The sequence below is a fragment of the Vipera ursinii genome (assembly GCF_947247035.1).
Source record: "Vipera ursinii genome assembly, chromosome: W".
NCBI classification, from domain to species: Eukaryota; Metazoa; Chordata; class Lepidosauria; order Squamata; family Viperidae; genus Vipera; species Vipera ursinii.
The window spans coordinates 25,613,360-25,635,236 of NC_139522.1; the positions used below are offsets into that span (position 1 = coordinate 25,613,360).

Here is a 21,877-nt window from a genome sequence, read left to right on the forward strand (position 1 = left end):
CATCACGTCTAGTGAAGTAGGCCTGAAACTCTGGTCCCGGGGATTTGTCCTGCCACCCTGTGCAAACCCATGAGAGCACTCTGCCCATGATGTTATCCGTGGCTGTGTGGCTGGCAATGTCCTTGGCTAGCACTGGGCACTCGGGTAGTTCCTGCAGGGCTAGGATCTGTGTGGCTGGTGGTGGATCTGGCTCGTGTGTGTCTAAAGGAAGCCTGTTTAGACCGTCTGCGTGGCCCATCTCTTTCCCTGGCTTGTGCACCAGCTTGCAATTGTATGCTGCAAGGAAGATGGACCACCGGAGCATCCTGGGCGACAGAATCTGGGGGGTTTGCCTGTCTGTGGTGAACAGGCCCAGGAGTGGTTTGTGGTCCGTGAAGACAGTGAACTCCCTGCCATATAGGTAATCGTGGAATTTCTTGATTCCTGTCACGATTGCCAGGGCTTCTTTGTCTATTTGGGCATAGTTTCTTTCTGCTCCAGACAGTGGCCTCGAATAGTATGCTATGGGAATTTGTGCCCCGTTGGGCTCAAGGTGGCTTAGGACAGCGCCCACACCGTAAGGGGATGTATCGCAGGCGATGCAAATGGGCTTGGACTCGATGAAATGGGTTACTGTGGACTTGTCCGACAGCAATGCTTTCAGGGCCTTGAAGCTCTGGTCATGGGTGGCCGTCCAGGCCCATGTTGCCTGCTTGTCTAGCAGCCTGTGGAGCGGTTCAGCGATGGCTGCCTTGTGTGGGAGGAATGTATGATAGAAATTCAGCAGACCCAGGAATGCCTGAAGCTCTGCTTTGTTCTTGGGTGTGGGTGCTAGTTTGATGGCCCTCACCTTGGATTCTGTGGGGTGGATTCCCCTGGCGTCTACTCTGAACCCCAAAAATTCTGTGGAAGGAACGCCTATGCTGCATTTTTCCTTTTTGAGTTTAAGGCCAGCTGTGCGCAGCCTTGCCAGCACTTCCCTAAGCCTACCTGCCAGTTCCTCTGCTGATGCTCCTGCGATCAGGATGTCATCAAAATAGGGGCAGACTCCTGGAATGCTCTTGAGTGTCTTTTCCATAGCCTCCTGGAAAATGCCGGGAGCAACGCTAACTCCAAACTGCAGTCTGTTCACCCGGAACGCCCCCCTGTGGGTTACAGTGGTTTGGATGTCAGCTGTTTCCCTAGTGACCCGTGAGTTGCTGGTACGCCTGCGCAAGATCGAGCCTTGCAAATATGGCGCCGCCTTGGAGGGAAGCGAGAACGTGACTGACCGCGGGAACCGGGTAAGCGTGCGGGTTTAGGGCGTGGTTCACCGAGCATTTATAGTCGGCGCAGATCCTTATTTCCCCGTTGGATTTGAGGGGGGTCACGATGGGGGTTTCCCATTCCCCTCCATCTACGGGTTCTAAGATTCCCTGGACCACCAACTTGTCTAGTTCTTGCTCGATTTTGTGTTTGAGCGCGAAAGGGACTCGCCGCAGCCGGACCCTAACGGGGGAGACGTTCGAGTTAAGCTTGAACGATATGGGTGCCCCGGTGTACTTGCCTAATGACCCATCGAAGACGTCGGCAAACTATCGGCAAACGGCCTCAACGGAGTCCCCCTGGATCCGATGGATCCCGGATACTGAGATTCCCAGGGCCTCAAACCAGTCCAGCCCGACCAGGCTGGCTCTGCGGCCCTCTACCACTACAACGTCCAGGTGCCCTCTGCGACCCTTAAACCCCACTGAAACGGTGGCCTCCCCCTTCACCTTGACCGGTGAATTCTGAAAATCGGTCAGGGTTAATTTAGTAGGCCGTAATTTAATCCGTTGCTTGCTCCGGCTAATTATGTGATTAAGGGTCTCGTCCGAAATAATCGAGACCGCTGATCCGGAGTCAAGCTCCACGCTGCAAGGGACACCTTGCAAACGGATTGCTAATCTAATTTTAGGTTTGAGCAGCCGGCGGCTACCCGTGTGGTTAATGGCCAGCCGGCTCTCGACATAGCCAATTTTTGTTTTGGTGGGGGCCCCAGTACCTTCGAACGGCGGTTCCTCCGGCTGCAGCTCATGGATCTCCTCCCGGGGGCGGCGGCTACGGCAGACGGCGGCTATGTGGCCTGTTTTCTTGCAGGGCCGACACGTGGCGGACCGGAACTTGCAGAGGCTGCGCACGTGGTTCCCACCACACCCTGCACACCTCTGAGGAACGGCGGTATTGCTGGGAGGCCTGGGCCTGTCTGGGCGTCTGGCTCGCTGGTTGGGGGTCGACTTCCGCTGGAGGAGGTCGATGCTCAGGTTGTCCTCCTCTGTGGCCCCTTGCCAGTGGACGCTGGTTGCCTGGTTGCCGGGCCGGATTCCCTGGCAGGCTTGGACGGCCCCGCAGGCCGCTTCGTGGGCTAGGATGGCGTCCTCGGCTTCCTGGAGAGAGACGTCCTCTCTTTTGAACAGGCGCTCCTGCAGCCGCCTGTCGCTTAGGCCGCAAATCAGCCGGTCCCGTAGCCGCTCCTCCAAATTTGTGAACCTGCAAGCGATGGCAGCTTCCCGCAGGGCTGCGTGGAAGTCGGCGTTGGTCTCGTCGGGGCGCTGGTCCCTTTTCTCAAATTGTGACCGTGCGGCCACCTTGGAGCACCGGGGCTTGAAATGTGCGTTGAGCCTGGCCACGAGGTCTCGGTACGCGACGGTGTTGATGGCCTCCTGGGGGAACAGGTTCGCGGCGACTTCCAGCAGCGCTGGCCCCCCAAGGCAGAGCAGGGCGGCCGCCTTTGCACCGTCCTCCGATATCTGATTGAACCGCATGTACAGTTCAACGTGAGCCAGGTAACGGGCCCAGGTTTCGGGGCGGCGGGTCTCGAATTCGCGGGGTTGTCCGGCTCTAGCCATGGCGGCAGTTGCGGTCTTGGTCATGGATGTGGCGCTTGGCGTTGCCGGTTCGGCTGGCGGTCGTGGGGGGAAGAAGGAAAAATGCCTTTCTCTTCAGCTCGCGGAGCGTTTCCCCAGTGACTTCAGCTCTTGGCCGGCAGCAATCCCACCTTCGTCGCCACTATTGTGTAGTGGGTCCGACACAAGGAAGAGACGCCAGCCGGTGTGTGAGTTCAGCTCTTTATTGAAGGGGGTAGTGAACTGGGGAATGAGGGCTACCTGGCCTCCTTATATACCTGGCCAGGTAAGCTAACAGCCAATGGGGTTGGCCCTAGGTTTCCCGCCGAAACTGTCCAGGCCAACGCCCCCTGGTGGCTGTTGCTATGCAGGTGCCTGCATACATAACAGTAGGCGTGAGCTTAAATGGACTCCAGAAGATGGTAGAGGACAGGAAAGCCTGGAGGAACGTTGTCCATAGGGTCGCGATGGGTCGGACACGACTTCGCAACTAACAACAACATCATATTTGGTGGACATGTGATAAAGTAAAGGCTTATTGGAAAAAAATACATGCTTGGCTAGAAAAAATATTAGGAGAACATGTAGCATTTAATCCCGATTTTTTTTAATTAGGTATAGTACCAGAAAAGACTAACAAACAAAATTTATACTTGGCTTTACATATTGTAACTGCAGCAAGAATAAGATATGTGCAATGCTGGAAAAATGAACAGGTACCGTCAGAAGAAGAGGTAATAAAGAAGATATTGGAATGCGCAGAGATGGACAGATTAACTATGAGACTAAAAGACAAAGAAGAAACCGAATACTACAAAAGCTGGAATTTATTTTATAAATGGTTGAAAGAGAGAACCAAAGAGTAGAATTTGTATAACGTATCAGCGTGTTATGAACCCAACTCGCATGTTGTTTGAAAAACTAACATGTATGTAGAGAAAAAAAACTTTATTAAAAAAAGGAATGCAATAGATTTTGCATCTTGCAAAGAAAATCTCTTACAGAGCCCCAGTTGAGAAAGGTTGGTCAAGATATGCTTGAAGTGTATTGCTGTTCCTTCCAATATAATATTTGTGTTTGTTGCTTACATGAACAAAGATGCTTTATTAGATTTAAAAATTCACCTAGTGCAAGCAAGCTCTCATGGTCTTTTACTTGCCTGTTGCTAAAATAATTGAGACTGACAATAGATGTGTGATTGTGTATATATCTTTACATACTAGATTAATATTAATTTTCTGAGTGTTGAAATGATTGCCAGTAAGCTTCCAAATACAGTTCAAAGTACGGATTTTAACTGTAAAGCAATCACCTGAGCTAATAGCTATCTTTTGTATGCAAGTTGCTGAAAATGTGGGCAGAATGGTATTTGAAAAGAAGTGTTTGCTTTTGTTCTGTACACTTGTAGTTTTTAAATGATTCTTTTTTTATCCCCCAGTGGTTGATTGCCCAGTATGCAAGCATCAGTGTTATCTAAAAGACATTGTGGAGAACTACTTTTTGAGGGATGGTGACACAGAGGCTCTTGGGGATGCTAGGGATGCTAATCAGGTATGTTTGTTTTCTGAATGTGGCTTGTCTGTTTTTATATTTCCAGGCCTGAGGGATGAGACCTGTTCTTTTTTCCTCAGTTGATTAATCAGTAGCCTTTTTCTATTAGTGTTGCACTAGTTGTGAAGATAATGCCCCTGCCACCAGCTTTTGTGTGGAGTGCCAAGAGCCCCTGTGTGAGACATGTGTGGAGGCGCATCAGAGAGTGAAGTACACTAAGGACCATACAGTTCGATCCACAGGTAGGTAGTAAAACAAAGAAAAAGCCTCATGGACTGTAAATGATCCTAATCACAGAGTATGGTATGAAAAAAATGTAAACTTTAGTTGGCGGGGTGTGCTAGACAGATAAGGCATACAAAATTTAATATGCATTGTGGCTGAGAAAAGTAATGAAATCCTTTGAATCTTACTGCACTTGGTTCACTGAAGAAGGCTATTTTCATCTCATATTGGCATCTCATATACTCTTAGTCCCTGCAAGGCAATCTATCCACATAAGTAACAGAATGGTTTCTGTTTCTCTTGAGGCTCCTCCAAATCACAGGTGAGGGAGAAGACTATCTACTGTTCTGTCCATAAGCATGAACCTCTGGTACTGTTCTGTGATACCTGTGACACCCTGACATGCCGGGATTGTCAGCTGAATGCTCACAAAGATCACCAGTAAGCTTTCCTGTAGACTGTATAAGCATATACCTGTTAATTTTGGATGATTCTTTCTACAATTTTCTGTGAAGGTAGGGTTCATTATCCTGGACCTGGACCAGAGATTAGCAGCCTTTTCAGGCCTGGGATAGTCCTGTCTTAACTTTGTGCCGTGTTGTGGACTCTCCTCCTAACACTGCATGAGAATATGGTGATTTTAAGTGATTTATCTATCTCCTGAGATTTTGACCCTTTTTTATTTTAAATTTGAATATCAATAGGTACTATTTGAGGACATTGCAGATGCTACAGTGTCTGGGGAAGTGTTTCAAGTGATCATCCTAACTTTGCTTCTCCTTTATTTTTAGGAATACATACATGCAGTTTCCATTAAATTTTCTTGAATGTGCTTCAAATAAATATTAAGAATTAGACTGTTTCTGTCTTCAGTTGCTTTCAGAAGTTTAGTTGTCCATCTCCCACTTTGTGAAAAATAAAAAAAATCAGTGTAATGTGTTAGAAGATACTGAATTTCTGTGCTGTCTAGCAAATTGTCGTGCCTTATATCTAGCAGTTCTCTTCTTTCTCTTTCTCCTTGGTTGAAATGGAGTATCTATACAGGTAGTCCTCACTTATGTCCATTTGTTCAGCAATTGAATTTGCAGTGATAACTGAACAAGTGGTACTTATGACTGGTCTTTGGAATTCCAGCTGTTACAATGTCTCTGCAGTCACATGATCATGATTTCGGATGTTCCCTGCCAGTTGCCCACAAGCAAAGTCAATGGGAAGCCAGCAGGTGTTGCGATCATGTGACATCCTCACTTAACAACCCATGTAATCCTTGCTTAATGAAGGCAATTGTGATTGCTGGAATTGCCATCACTAAGTAGCATGGTCACGTGATGTCATGCTTTATGAACATGTTACTTAACAATGGCAATTCTGGTCCCAATTGCTGTGGTTAACAGGGGACTCCTTGTAATGTCAAACAGATTAGGAGACTTTCTCCTGTGGTTAAAATAGCAGCATGTACACAAAGTCCATGAAAAGCTTTATATACAAAAGTTTAGAAAAATCTCTTTGTAGGTACCAGTTCTTGGAAGATGCAGTCAAGAACCAACGTAAGATGCTGGCTTCATTGGTCAAGCGCCTGGGGGATAAAAATGCCAATCTCCAGAGGTCAACCAAGGAAGTGCGCACCTCGTAAGTGTCCTTTGCTAAGAAAGTGATCCTTAAAAGTTAATATTAGCATGTCTAAACCTTGGGGGAAGAGAAAGACATGCTTGTTCCGATGCATTCTAGTGTAGTGTGGGCCATAACATTCAAAAACATTTCATAACCTCTGAAGACTCTTAACATCCACCCTTGCTAATCTTGAAGTTTGAGGATAAAATAGTGAGATTAGTTGATGGATCTGAATACTTTGGAAGAAGGACAAGCTGAATGTCACTATCCCTTATCTATGCCCCTTATCTAGGAAAGGACAGTTGCAAAAAACAAGCAAATCCCACAAGGTCATATATAGGAAATTACCAATAAAGGAGAATATTTGTAGCTTGGGGTTGAAATGAGGGGTCTTTGGTACTCTGACTTGGTTGAGGCAGTGCTAGACTAGCACTGATGATGTTACCTTGTTTGGGTAATGAAACATTTGCAAGAAAACACCCAAGCTCAGAGAGCGCCAAGGACACCTCATATAGGAAATTACCCGACTCAGTGTGGACTTTACTTTTTATCTGCCCTTTTTAAACTGGTCTGTTTTGTGGCCCATGTGAAGGACCTAGTTTTTTCATTGCACATGGTCCACAGAAGTAAAATGATTTATTTAGATTTGACTCAGTGTAATGTCTAAACAGAATCATTGTCGTTTGTAACTAACAGTTTATTAGGTGGTGTGTTTTGTAGATAAACCACAATTGGCAATGTTTAGATTTGCCTTGTGATGCATTATCCAGCCATGAACAGGTTTTAGTCACCAATATAATGTGACTTGTCAGTTTATATAATTTATGATAATAATTTATAATTATAAAATGTACATGTTTTTTCTTAATCTAAGAAGGCTCCTTCCTATTTGGAAAGAGAATTTTGCTGTTTTCTATATTTGCTGCTAGTCTTTGTGTTGGACCTGTCTAACTTGGGATCTTCCACTATTTTGGATTGCCATTCCCTATATTCCAGCAATGATCTTTTAATTTAAATAACAGAGAATCTGTTGTAAACTAGGGCTTTGCAGAGTATTTGGCATGCAGAAGCAGTGTTCCAGACAGTACAGGTAGTTCAGAACTTACAACCATTCATTTAGTGACTGTTTGAAGTTACAACGGCAATGAAAAAAAGTGAATTATAACCAGTCCTCACATGACCATTGCAACATCCCCTCAGTCACGTGATCAAAATTTGGTCACTTGGCAACTGGCATGTATTTACAATCACATATCCCAGGGTCATGTGATCACCACTTGCAACCTTCCCAGCTGGCTTTTGACAGTAAATTGAGAAAGCTGAATTCACATAACGGCCATGTGATTCACTTAACAACTGCAGTGATTTGCTTAACAACCATGGCAAAAGTCATAAGATTGGGCATAACTCACTTAACACCCAACTTGCTTAGCAACAGTAATTCTGGTCCCAGTTGTGATCATAAGTCAAGGGCTACTTGTAGTGTTTTAGAATGGGAAGTGGGGAAAAATCAGGGACTTTTTTGGCAATGTTAAAAATGGAGATAGGAAAAGAAAAATGCTGGGAAGATTGGCACATGGGTAGGTTATATGAAAAGGAGAAGTGCGGGGACTTCCAGTTTTGCCCGGTAGCACACGGTCGCGGGATTGCAAAAGCTCTGCTTCATGCAGCTCTTTTCGCCCTGCCAGGGGACCCTTAATGGGTCTAAAGCCGCCGCAAACAGGGGCGCCCCAGTGATGCAAGAATGACGGTGGTCATCCCGTTCAGTCGGGAAATTCGGGTTACGACAGGAGAAAGGCTGGCCCCATCTCGGTAACCAGCCCAAGCTACTTGCAGCCGTAGTCCACGAGTACTCACCAGAACATTGGTGAACAGCATTCTGAAACTGTGAGCAATTTGATCTTCTCTCTCCTACTCTATATTCAGAACTTTTGGAAAAGATACCCCAAGAAGCAAAAAAAAGCCTCCGAAAGTGAAAAGGGGGAGCTTTGCCCCACCCTCCCACCGAAGGAAGCGGCGATTTAAACTATTAAGGGGGACAAAAACATACTGTTGCTGACATCTAGTAGTGGAAGAGAATATATAACTTTAGCTGCTTTGTATTGGCAGGATGCCCAGAATGAGATAGCCTACTTCTTTGATCTTTAAAAAAAAGCTAAACAAAACATTCTGGGCCAGCCACAATAAGCAAAGATTATAATTGAAAAAACATAACTGACCTTCCTGGATGATAAACACCTATTGACTGTGACTTTAAAGCTGTTTTCAGAGAAAGAAAAAAATTGAATTCTAGCTATCATGGAATCTCAAAAGCTTGCAAAAAGAACTTGTCAAGAAAAACCAAATACTTTCCAGGAGGAAATGCTTGCTATGTTGCAACTAATCCAAACAACAATGGCTCTTAAACCACAATGAAATTAAAAGTAACTTTGATGACATAAATGGACATATCTTTACATTAACCTCACAACATAAGAATTTTCAGAAAATGAAAGAATCTACCAATGGAAGGGATTGTGATTTAACACAGATGGAGGAAAACACACAAGATGTGACTGAAGCACCGGAACTGGAAGAGATAGTCCACACCCCAGAATCACAAAACAAAGCCGAAGATAAGAAGAAAAGCCTGACAAAATGGATTAGAGATACCAAAAAAATCTACGACTTGAGAGACAAAAAAAGATAAATGTATATTAAAAAATAAATAAAAAATAAAAAAGGAGAAATGCACCAATTTTGCCCTAATTGCCCCTGAAGACGTCTCTGGTTTTTATTTCAGCTGAAACCTGGAATAACATTCTTCCAAACAGTGCCCCACTTGAAACAAAAACAATATATTTTCAGTTGGAAATGAAATGTATTTTTCATTTTGTTGCATACCTCAGTTGTAAGAAATTGTGGCTAGACTAAGGAAACTATGTTACTGCCTCAACAGGATCCGGCAGGTGGCAGATGTGCAGAAACGTGTGCAGGTAGATGTGAAGATGTCTATCTTGCAAATTATGAAGGAGCTCAATAAGCGTGCTAAGGTGCTGGTTAGTGATGCACAGGTAAGAACGGAATGGGAACATTGGCTAGTACAGTGTGTGTGATGTTGAGCTACATACTTGTATAGTTGCAGGGTACGATACCATCCTGTAAATCTTCTGTTAATGTCTTCTTTTTCTTTTTTTACCTAAAAAAAGTAAATTAGTAAATTTGATTAGATTTATTACTGCATAAGCATCTCACAAAAGCATAACAAAAACAGAAGTGCAAGAAGTAAGATATGGTATACAGGTAGTCCTTTAGATATGACAAGTCACTTAACGAATGTTCAAAGTTACGTCATACACCTCAATGTTACATATGACCCTGTTTCAAAGTTACAGTACAATGGCTCCTCTCCTGGCTCTTGCTAGGCTTTGGGAAACCAGACCTTTTAGACCCAGCTAGGACTAGTTAGACCACAGGTCTGCAACCCGCGGCTCCGGAGCCACATGCGGCTCTTTCAGCCGTCTCCTGCGGCTCCCAGTCTTCTGCCATGTGCAGTCCCCCCCCAAAAAAAAAGTGGGACTAAAAAAGTTCAACCAATCAATTCAAATATGCAGGGTAGGTGCATATCTCGCCTTGGCTCCACTCTTCAGTCAAACCCTGTTCTGCGCATGCACGCATGTACGCACATGCGCACAGATTTTTTGCGGCTCCCAGTTTTTCCTTTTGTGAGGGAACCGGTTCCGAGTGGCTCTTTCACTGTTTCAGGTTGCTGACCCCTGAGTTAGACAGACAGCAAAAAACTTCACAAGGACCCAGCTTCTGTCCCGTTTTGCTGCATGTGCTGTGCTCTAGCCTGCTGAACTGTTTGAGCTGAATTTTTTTCTTCAGCTCCTCAAGGGAAAAAAACTGCAAAGATTTTCTTTGCTTGCTTCGTCCCTTTCCTCTACTCTTCAGCCTGGAGTTGAGGTAAGTAACTTGCAGGTTTTGTTACCCTCTTTACAGGCATTCAGTAATTTAGCAGATTAGGTTTTTAAGGGATAGTGACTGGAGGGCAAAGAGTTTTTTAGCACCTAACTTTTTTGAGGGGGGGGATATCAACAAGTATGTCCTCCCAGCTTTTTTTTTCTTTATTGAAGAAAAGTGGCTTTCTGGGGGAGGGATGATTTGAAAGCAACGGAAAGGTTTTGGGAAACTTATCCTGAAGCTTTCCCAAAGCTTAGCAATAGCCAGGAGAGGGTTTGCAGTCTCCCAGTGATCAGCTGAATGGTGCAGAAAGCTCTGAAAGGCTAGGGAACCAGTCCTTTTTTCCCCAGAAAAGCAGGGCTACTTGGTGAGATAGGGCAGTGGCAAAACCAGGAAAGGTAGGTGTGCCCAGCATATTCCTTCCCCATTTTTTCTCACTGGCAAGATAACCAATTGTGTTGTGGGTGCACATGCGGCCCACCCAAGGGTCGGGAAGTGGAGCATGGGGTACCTCAAAGCTTGACGCAGGTTGGCTTGTACCTGCACTAGGCCTCCCAGGCTCTTCCCCACCCCTGAGGCACCCCATTCTCCACTTAGTGACCCATGTATCCATTTAATGTATGCATTGGGGAGAGCAGGGATGGCTGGTCGTTACTTAACAGAATAACAGAGTTGGGACCTTGGTGGTCTTCTGGTCCACCCCCCGGGTCATGCAGGAGACCCTATACAATTTCAGACAAATGGCTGTCCAATTAACTAGACTACGGGTCGGCAACCCGTGGCTCCGGAGCCGCATGCGGCTCTTTGAGCCGTCTCCTGCAGCTCCCAGTCGCCCGGTGCGCGCGCACCTCTCCGAACGGGCGAAGGTGCGCGCGCACCACTCCAAACGGGTGGAGGTGCGCGCGCACCACTCCAAAGGTTTGGAGAGCTGCGCGCACACCTCTCAGAACATGCGGAGGTGCGCGCGCACCACTCCGAACGGGAGGAGATGCGCGCGCATCACTCCGAATGGGAGGAGGTGCGCGCGCACCACTCCAAAGGTTTGGAGAGCTGCGCGCGCACCTTTCGGAACGGGCAGCGGCAGTACCCGTTTGGAGACCTGCTGGTGCCGGTTTGGAAAGCTGCCACGGCCTGTTTACAGAGCTACCGCCTTCAGTAGCTCTGTAAACGGGCCGCGGCAGCTTTCTAAACCGGCACCAGCAGGTCTCCAAACGGGTGTTCGGGCGGCAGTTTGGAGGTCCCGGGGATGGCTCCGGCGACGCCCAGGCTGAAGGCGGCGCCGCAACCCAGCGCCCGTCAGCACGGAGACCCGTCGCCGCTGGCGTGCAGGTGCGTCCACATAAAAAAAAGTGGAACCGCACGCGTGTATCCACGCACGCGAATGCACAAAAAACAAAACGTTTTGCGCATGCGCAAAACATTTTTTTGCGCATGCGCGTGCGTGGATGCACGCGCGCGGCTCCCACTTTTTTTTATGTGTGATGGAAGCTCTTGCTCTTGCTTTTTCAGGTTGCCGACCCCTGAACTAGACATACCTAATTCCTGCAACCGTTCTTCATATGTTTTAGCCTCCAATCCCTTAATCATCTTTGTTGCTCTTATCTGTACTCTTTCTAGAGTCTCAAGATCTTTTTTATAACATAGCGACCAAAACTGGATGCAATATTCCAAGTATGGTGTTACCAAGGCATTATAAACTGGTACTAAACTTCACATGATCTTGATACTGTCTGTTAATGCTGTTAATGCAGCCTAGGACTGAATTAGCTTTTTGTGTTGACTTGAGGCAGTTCATTTAATGTTTGTCCCTACCTTCGACTCTAATGGGCAGGCTCCATTACAGTCATAACTTGAGGACTACCTGTAATTAAAATATAAAAAGATGTGTTCAATAGTCCACTCTTCCCCTTCCCTTCATTTTTCCCCCCAAGCATTGTTACTTAGATATTCATGTTAAACCTCTACAGTTGTTTTTTCTAAGTCATTTATTTCAATTGTTTTTAATATCTTTTTTTCAAAGGCTATATTCTAAATACCTTAATTTGCTTGCTCTGTAATCTGTTGTATATCAGGCACATTTCTTTCTAAGTTTCGGTTGAGTTCTGTTGTGAATATATACTATTTCTCCATGGCCGGATATTCTCCAATTTTGGTTTCCAATTCTTGTATTGTTGGCAAGGTTTTTCTTTCCCAAATTGGAAAATTGGTTCTTGTTGCTATTGTGATGCTTCACATTTATACACCAAATAATTCCTAATAACAATATATGTGGTTTCAATTCATTTTCAAAATTCCCCAAATGTTTTGATTTCTTTCCAGTATTATTTTTTTTGTATGACTCACTTAGGATAGAACGTTCCTTCTTTTTTATGACATTTCTAGTATTTATTGTTAAATGATTTGTCCCTCTTGGCAATTGTCAATGGAATTGTACAGTAGTGGCCAAAATTGTGGAAACCTTTTGGGAAAAGTGTATTTTTGAGGTTTGATGGCTAATAACACCACTTTTTTGGGGGAGTAGTACCATAAAATTATATATCAATAGAAAGATAATTTAATCAAGAATGTAATGCAACAAAGTTTGTTCAATTATCTGTACTGTATTCTATGAAAAGTTATAGCCAAATAACCAGAAAAAGGAAGCACAACTTGCTTAGGTTGATATCAGGTAGCTTTCTTTCATCTGATTGTAGCCAATGAGCATGAGTGTTTAGAGAGCCAATCAGGTGTCATCTTGTTTTGGCAATGAGCCAATCATATCACAGTAGGATGCAGTTATTGATGTCATGTATTGAAGCTGAGAGGAAGACATTTGTCAGTGTGCTATGTGATCGCTATCAAGTTGGTTGGGTTTTTTTTTCTCTTTCATTTAGTGAGCTTGTAAAACGTAATAAAATTAAAGTAATGGTGCAAAGAGTTGACTGGTCGCCCATAAATCGATGTAAAATAGTATTATTAAGTGAACAAGGCTACAGTTATAAAGAAATTAGAAGAAAAATTGTTGGAAACTTAACCAAAGGTGGTATTTCTACTGTACACTTTTCCCAAAAGGTTTCCACAATTTTGGCCACTACTGTATAACATCTAAAAACCATTTTATTCTAATTTTCTCTTAAATTAGAGTTTGGGGTAGATTTTACTGATTTCCCCCCCATAACACTTTCCATTGATCCACTGTAATTACTTCCTTGCAGTTTTTTATTCAATTTGTCACACATTTTTGATTGTTATTGTCACTGTACAGTATTTTAGTAACAATGTATTCATACAACCTAATAAAAGTGATCTTGGTTTTGTAGATGTGTTTTAAATTCTGTTGTCATTCTCAAGGGCCTTCCTTTTTTAAAGGTCGCTTTTTCTTTTTCTGGTTATTTAAGTGTACATTAACCATTGTAGGTTCCTTCCTTCATAGAGCTATTCTTGTTATGTCTTTAATCTGTTTCCTGTATCTAAATATTTCATAGTGGCACAAGTGATTAAATCTTCCTTACTGTACTTGTCCTTAGAGTAAAAAAGCATTTGACAGGTGATAATAGTGAAATCACTGGTTTTATCTTTGCTGTGAAAGATTCCAGATTTTTAACAACTTTATCTTATAATGTGTTCCTTCAGCATCTTTTTTCTTTTATTGTGTCTTTCATTCGCTTTAATCAAATGCACGGCTGGTGATCTGTGATCCTAGTGAGTGCACAATGCCACAGGTAGACTCTTGGATTGCATCAGATTACACTGTCCATTTCATAGCAAAAGCTTCTTTTTCTATGCTATTGTATACTCTCTCCCTACGCAAGAGGCTTTTTGAAAGATAAAAGAATTGGATATTTCCCTTCCTCAAACTCTTGGACTTGCACAACCCCTGAATTCACATCAGATATTGTGTCACGCAAAACAAATGGAAAATTAAAATCTGATCCCCTTAATACTACATAAAGCAGTTTCTTTACTTCTTGAAAGTCTTTTCCATATTCAGGAATTTGTCAAACTTTGTTAGGCTTGTTCCTCTTAATTAAGTCTTTGAGGGCTTTTGATTTGGTGGTAAAATGAGGTATAAAACATCCCTAGTACCCACATTCTCCAGAAATGATATTTCCTTTTTAGTTTGAGGCTACATGTCGGGCCCCACGGGGCCGACATTCAACAGGGGCCCTCCGCTCCCCTACGGCCCTTCCTGACCTGGGTGCCGGATGCCCTGACGGCTCGACAGACTCCCGTTGACCGCTCCTCCCTGGCCCAGGAGAGTCGCCGGACGGCCATTCCGTGGCAGCCGGCCGCGCTGCTGCCGGCGGAACTCCCATTTGTCGCCACGCAGGCGCAGGACACGCCGGTTGACGGCGGAGCCGGCAAGGAAGCTGCGACGGCTGGCACGGCTGCGCACAGCCACCGGACGGCGGTTGCTGCCCGGGGAGCCCCTATTGTGCTACAGGACCGCTGTCTCGAGCGGGGGAAGGGCCTGCAGACCCAACAGACAGCGGGGCTTCAGCTACGGTCTCTCTGCGCGGCAGGACTATCTGGAGCAGCTGTGCAGCGCACGCAGGTGCGGGACAGCCCTGCCCAGGTGCCGGCAGCCTTTTCGTCGGGGGACGGGCTCGTTCCCACCGCAGTACCTGCGTCGGAGCTGGCACCCGGATGGCTAAAGGGGCTGGACGCTGGCGGCCATGCAGGGGCCCAGGGCCGGGTGGGGCCCGTTTTGGGATGGGGCGTGGGGGTGGGGCAAGGTGGTGGAGGGCCTTGGGTGCGAGCTTACCTGACGGAAAGGGAGCAAGAAGCAAAAGGCTCTGCCGGGGAGGGGCGGGGTGTATATAGGGGTTGGGAGTATGTGGGCGTGTTTGGGTGGGGTATGGGCGTGTGCCATAGGCATGTATTTAGCAGCATTGGTTGCGGGTAGCGGCCAACGCTGACTTTGTTTTCCTGCTTCGGGTTGCTGTGAGGAGGAATAAAGCACATACAACCCTTTGTGGGTCGTCTCTCGTTCCTGTCCTTCCGTTGTTCTGCACGCTGCAGGACGAGTAGTGACACTACATCTCTTAAATAGTTTGCACTGTATTCTCCTCTGGCTTAACTTTTTGCTAACCAGTTACCTATCCAGATACCTATGCTATCTGTCCTCAGGATCTGCTTTCAGTTAGGGGAAAAAAAACACAAGTTTATTTGGGTGGATGGATGGATCAGGATAGCATAGAGCCATGGGAGGCTGCATGCTATCACTGTGCATGCTGTAGCATTTCTAGGAAAGGGTACCTTCCACTTCTGTTTCTTCACCTAATTTTCTCCCTTTTGCAGAAAGTCACTGAAGGGCAACAAGAGAAACTGGAGAGGCAGCACTGGGCCATGACCAAGCTGCAACGTCACCAAGAACATATCCTGCGCTTTGCTAACTGGGCCTTGGAGAGTGACAACAACAGTGCATTGCTGCTCTCAAAGAAACTGGTAAATGCCCCTTGGTTAATAAGTGATTTTGGGGGGGGAAAGTTAAGGTGACCTGGCTTGCCTCAGGTTTTCTATTTTCATGTATCTAATGTCAGTACTGAAGTTAAGTGACAGACCAGTTATGGTCTTGCTGTTTCACATGTAATTGGTGTTTTGTCCCTCTCTTTTATTCCCCTCCCCCATTTTTTCTGGCTTTAGATTTATTTTCAGCTGCACAGGGCTCTAAAGATGATTGTGGATCCAGTGGAACCCCATGGAGACATGAAATTCCAGTGGGACTTAAATGCTTGGATCAAGAGTGCAGAGTCATTTGGTAAGTGATGATGAAATGAAATGCTTCTTATTCAGGAAAGGAAGTGGGAGTCTTGGATTTGAACTGAGCATCAGAATAGAAATGGTAAGGGACAGCAAAGTTAGAGAAAGTTAGAAAATCCTGAGTTTTCCAAAGCATTAATTGAAGGTTGATATTGTGGGATTGAAAATGCCAGCCAGATTCACATTTTTCTTCTTTTTCCTCAGGCCAGATAGTCTCAGAACGGAGTGGTTTGCTGGTGACTGCCAATGCCCGAGCACCACAACAGTGGGCCAATGCTGCTTCTGTTGCATCAGGAGTGGCAGTCGGACAAGTTTCTGTCCCCCTTTCTCAGGTACTGACTCTAGATTTGTGCACATTTTCTCTTCAATAAGAGCCTGGTGCAACTGAACTACCAGTTTCAGCTGGTAAACCCATCTCTACAATCTGGGAGGTGCTAACAGGGCAGTTACAGGCTTCCTGGTGTACTTTTCTTTGTAGGGTGTCCAACAGATGTCTCTGCAGACAAGCATAATGAATAAGGGAGCTTTGCTTCAGCCTGTACTGCCTTCCAACAGCCGGCGGCAGGCCATCCCCGACTGCTATATAAATGATGCCAGTGCCTCTTCTGCTGGACAGGTGAGCAGAACTCAGGACAAGGAAGGTTCCTTAATGCACAGGCATGCTTAGTAATGCACTGATTAAATGACATGTAAGCTGGTGTTGATTTTTCCTAGAAGAGAATACATTAAGTTTAAAGCCTGCAGTAGGAGGCCCTGTTTTATACAAGGCCAAGAACAAATAAATATACATTGCCAAACGATGGTGACAAAGCAGTTTTGGACTTACATGTGTATTGTATTTAATGTAAAATTTTCTCACATTTCTTTCAGCCAATGGACATTGGTGATGGCTTTGGTGTAGGTAAGGAATATGAAGGAGAAAGTGGTGTGTCCAACAAGAGTCTAGAGTGAAGCCATGTACAGTGAAGGAAAAAATTATTTGATCCCCTGCTGATTTTGTACGTTTGCCCACTGACAAAGAAATGATCAGTCTATAATTTTAATGGTAGGTTTATTTTAACAGTGAGAGACAGAATAACAAAAAAAAATCCAGAAAAATGCATTTCAAAAAAGTTATAAATTGATTTGAATTTTAATGAGTGAAATAAGTACTTAATCCCCTATCAATCAGCAAGTTTTCTGGCTCCCAGGTGTCTTTTATACAGGTAGCGAGCTGAGATTAGGAGCACTCTCTTAAAGGGAGTATTCCTAATCTCATCTTGTTAACTGTATAAAAGACACCTGTCCACAGAAGCAATCAATCAGATTCCAAACTCTCCACCATGGCCAAGACCCAAAGAGCTGTCCAAGCATGTTGGGGACAGGATTGTAGGCTTACACAAGGCTGGAATGGGCTACAAGACTATTGCCAAACAGCTTGGTGAGAAGGTGACAACAGTTGGTGCAATTATTCGCAAATGAAGAAACACAAAATAACTGTCAATCTCCCTCGGTCTGGGGCTCCATGCAAGATCTCACCTTGTGGAGTTTCAATGATCATGATAATGGTGAGGAATCAGCCCAGAACTACACGGGAGGAACTTGTCAATTATCTCAAGGTAGCTGGGACCATAGTCACCAAGAAAACTATTGGTAACACATGCCGTGAAGGACTGAAATCCTGCAGTGCCCGCAAGGTCCCCCTACTCAAGAAAGCACATGTACAGGCCTGTCTGAAGTTTGCCAATGAACTTCTGAATGATTCAGAGGAGAACTGGGTGAAAGTGTTGTGGTCAGGTGAGACCAAAATCGAGCTCTTTGGCATCAACTCAACTCGCTGTGGTAGGAGGAGGAGGAGGAATGCTGCCTGTGACCCCAAGAACACCATCCCCACCGTCAAACGTGGAGGTGGAAACATTATGCTTTGGGGGTGTTTTTCTGCTAAGGAGACAGGACAACTTCACTGCATCAAAGGGATGATGGACGGGTTAGGGTTAGGGTCGTGGATGGGTATTCCAGTATGACAACAAACCAAAACATGCAGCAAAGGCAACAAAGGAGTGGCTCAAGAAGAAGCACATTAAGGTCCTGGAGTGGTGTAGCCAGTCTCCAGACCTTAATCCCATAGAAAGTTTGTGGAGGGACTTCTGGTTTTGCCTCGTAGCGAGACGGAAGTAGGGCTCTGCCTCCCACGTTCGATTTTGTCCTGCTCAGGGCCCGAAAAGGCCCTAAAGTCGTCCCGGAGAAGCGACGAAGAAAGAGGGGGACCCTCATAGATCACGAACTGAGTGTGGTCAGTCCATTTGATCTGAGGAAGCCCTCTAAGCCAGCTGGTGAAAAATTGGCCGCAGTTCGGCAGCCAGTCGGAAGCTATTGACAGCCGGGGGGGGGGGGGGGAAGCACCAACTAGCAAAATTAAGCAACGTGTTGGAACTGGGTGACAGTATTTTTTTTTCCTGCTCTACTTTTTTTTAAAAAAAATTACCTGGAAAAAAGAAACCCAAAATGCAAAGCTCCCACAAGCGGGGTGGTGGTGGGTGTTCTTGGTGCCCCTCCTCCTAGAAGAATGGCGGTGGTTTACATCTTCGGGGAGAAAAACATTCAGAGTATAAACTAAATTAGAAATAATTTAAAGTTATAACATTGAAAAATTTGGGAGACTTAAAGTATCTTGGAAACTATTTGCTTGAAAAAATACTAGACTGAACTCTTGAGAACTAAGTCTTGGTTGAAAGATAGACTGTCAGAACCCACTTCAGCCCACATCCTAGGAAAGAAGGACTCTTGGAGACAAGGTTTTCCAAGTAGGAACTTTTACTAAGAAATAGGAGATGGCAGGTATAATAGACAGGATCTGAAGAATCCCCTCACAGATCAATATATTTAAAGTGTCCCCAAGCAAACTCCACCCCTCAGTTCCTTTGGTCAGGTCCGGATCAGCCAAGCTCCAGGTGGTAAGCCCCTCGTGGGACAAGAGAGACAGCAGTCCGTTCGTAGCAGGATAATTCCCACCCCCTCACATTTCATCCAGAGAAACAACCCAGATTCCAGAGGCTTTCATTCCTCACTTTCCACCCCCTTTCCTAGCTGTCCGCAAGATAAGAGGGGAATGCCTGGTAATTGGTTATATTGTGATGGTTAGCAGGCAGGCGGAATACACAAAAAGTTACAATTAAGGAAGGAAGTGAAAGTAATAAAATCCCAAGTTTGTTCCCTCTTCTTGGGAATGGCAAAATCCAGGGGAGGGTGAGATTTGGGTTTTGCACAGAAGAGATAGTTAGAAATGAAATATAAATGGATTCTGACATAGTCCTTTGATGACATCTAGTGGTGGAAAAGAAGAAAAACACTAAGACTTTTATTTTTTTGCTCTACGTTGTTTGGAAAGAATGACCTTGGATTGAAGCCTAAAGAGAGATAGCAAATTAGGCTCTTTGATGTTCCTGAACTTCTCAGACTTGCAGATTACAACTGGAAAAGAAGGGGAATTCTTGGAACTGTTTTTTCTGCAGGATGGATTATAAACATAAACTACTTTGAAGCCAGCTGGCTTTCCTGGATTATAAACATTGCTTGAACTGCAATATTAAGAACTATTCAGAGACAGAAAAAAATGACATTTGGTTATTCTCTTTAGAAGAGGCCTTATGGATTATTAACTTGGAATAGTAGGGCCTTAAGGATTATAATTTTTGGCTGACTGATGTTTCTGGTTTATTGGATAATTGCTTGGAGTTGGTGCTGAAAGACAAAAGTGGATTATAAAGTTTTACTTCCCCCTTTTTCTTTTTTTTATGGGGAACCTATTGGATTATAGATCCTGATCTTCAAGAACTATCTAGAGACAGAAGAAAGACTCCCTTTGGGGAAGGCCTTGTGGATTATTAATTTTACATAACAGTACCTTTTGGATTACAAATTGGAGCTGATTGATAACCTTGGACCTTTGGATAATTATTGGAGTTGAGACTGAAAGACAGAATTGGACTATAAACTCTCTTTCCTCCTTTCTCCCCCTATTTGGGGGAGCTTACTGGATTACAAGAGACTATAGATAAAGACTACAAGAAATTTTTGAAACAAATTTAAAGGTCATATTGTAATATTGGGTATAAGGTTGAAGGTTTGGTATAAGATTGATAACTGGGGAATATATTAGAATTGAGAAGGTCTGGAGGGTGGGAATAAAAATGAGTGTTCCTAATCTAGTTAAAATTAGCAAAAAAAAAAACCATCAGCGCCATTTTCTACTACCCCCAGTCCTGTGCATCAGAGATCAATTGACGCAATGTTACAGCAAGAAAAAAACAATAGCTTCCAGAAGGAAATGCAAAACACACTACAACTAATCCAGGAGGCTATTACTTCATACAAAGAAGACACAAAGAGAAATCATGAAGAGTCGAAAGATAACTGATAAAATGAAGGAAGAAATTCATGATTTGAAATCTCAGCTAGAAAACTTTCAACAGAATATTGCAAAGAATGAGCAAAGGATCCAGAAAGTAGAAGATAAATCAGCAGAAACAGATCAAAATAAAAGATCAAAATCAAAGATTGATGCAGGCAAATAAAGAACTGGAAGACTCAATAGCAGTTTTGGAAATGGAAAAGGCATCTCATTTTTTTAAGATTCCAGAACATAATGGAAGACAAGAAAGAAGATCTTGCTGACTTGACAGAACTGCTGGATGGAACGTTCGAAATTGGAAAACAGGAAATGAAGAGATTGATCAAACATTTAGAGTCAATTCAAGTTATGCAAAAAGAAATAAAGTCCCTTCAGAGGTACACGTCAGATTTGTCAAAAAATCAATAAGAGACGAGATATTGAGAAGAGTCAGAGATGACTCATTGCAATACAAGGAAAAAGAAATTGTAGTCTTAAAGCAGATACCTAGGAGGATAAGAGATTCACGAAGAGACTACCAATTCTTGACCAAAAATTAATTTAAAAAGGAGTGAATTTTAGATAGCTGATGCCAGAGGGGATACTATTCAGTTGGGACTCTAAAAGATACCAATTGGACTCTCTTTAAAGCAATGGAATTTTACAAGAGACACAGCTTTTCTTGAAGAAGGAAGGTCAGAATTCCAACCAGAATGGGAATGGGAAAACAGGAAAAGACAGCAATAGAAGGGGTGGGCAAACAAAGGGAAGAAGAAGATATAGAAAACAAATCAAGAAGAAGGGGCAAAGGGAAAAGAACAGAGACAGACAAGAACAACTAGAAGAATAAAACCTAAATATAACTGAAGAAGATGGAGAAGGATAATTGGATTCTTTCAATGAATATAAATGGACTGAACTCCCCCTTAAAAAGGAAAAAAATCTTTACAGGACTACAAAAACTAAAAATGGATATAGTTTGTTTGAAAGAAACACATATTAAAAGACAACATTATAAATTTCTGGAATGTTTGAAAATTGGGAAGCTTTTCTTTTCATCAGCACAACAAAAGAAAAGAGGAGTAGCTTTATACATTAAAGAAATAATGAACCCAAAACAAATTTGTGCAGATGAAGAAGGAAGAATACTAATGGTGGAAATGACGTTAAACCAAAAACAGACATTGCTGGTAGCAATCTATGCACCGAACAACACACAAGAAGAATTTTATCAAAAATTACATAAGAAAATAGTGGAAATGGAATATCAAAATATTTGCTTAGTATGAGACTTCAATGCAATTGTAGGTGGAAAGCTAGATTACAGAAGTAGTAAAATAGGGGGAAAAGGTAGGAGCATTTTACCTAAGGCTTTTTTAAAAATGGCAGAATGTGTACAGGGAGTGCAGAATTATTAGGCAAATGAGTATTTTGACCACATCATCCTCTTTATGCATGTTGTCTTACTCCAAGCTGTATAGGCTCGAAAGCCTACTACCAATTAAGCATATTAGGTGATGTGCATCTCTGTAATGAGAAGGGGTGTGGTCTAATGACATCAACACCCTGTATCAGGTGTGCATAATTATTAGGC

General features: G+C 44.0%; 1 protein-coding gene across 1 annotated transcript in view; it reads left to right on the forward strand.

Annotated features, from left to right (window-relative positions):
• Positions 1-21,877, forward strand: part of LOC310648219 (transcription intermediary factor 1-beta-like) — a gene marked incomplete at its 5' end in the record, with an annotated part of 78,546 nt that overhangs the window by 38,189 nt on the left and 18,480 nt on the right. Inside the window, 10 exon segments of the mRNA XM_083375967.1 lie at positions 4,282-4,394; positions 4,504-4,636; positions 4,925-5,060; positions 6,132-6,248; positions 9,169-9,283; positions 15,453-15,599; positions 15,798-15,912; positions 16,119-16,246; positions 16,393-16,530; positions 16,785-16,815. Coding sequence (XP_083232093.1) covers positions 4,282-4,394; positions 4,504-4,636; positions 4,925-5,060; positions 6,132-6,248; positions 9,169-9,283; positions 15,453-15,599; positions 15,798-15,912; positions 16,119-16,246; positions 16,393-16,530; positions 16,785-16,815 — 1,173 coding nt within the window.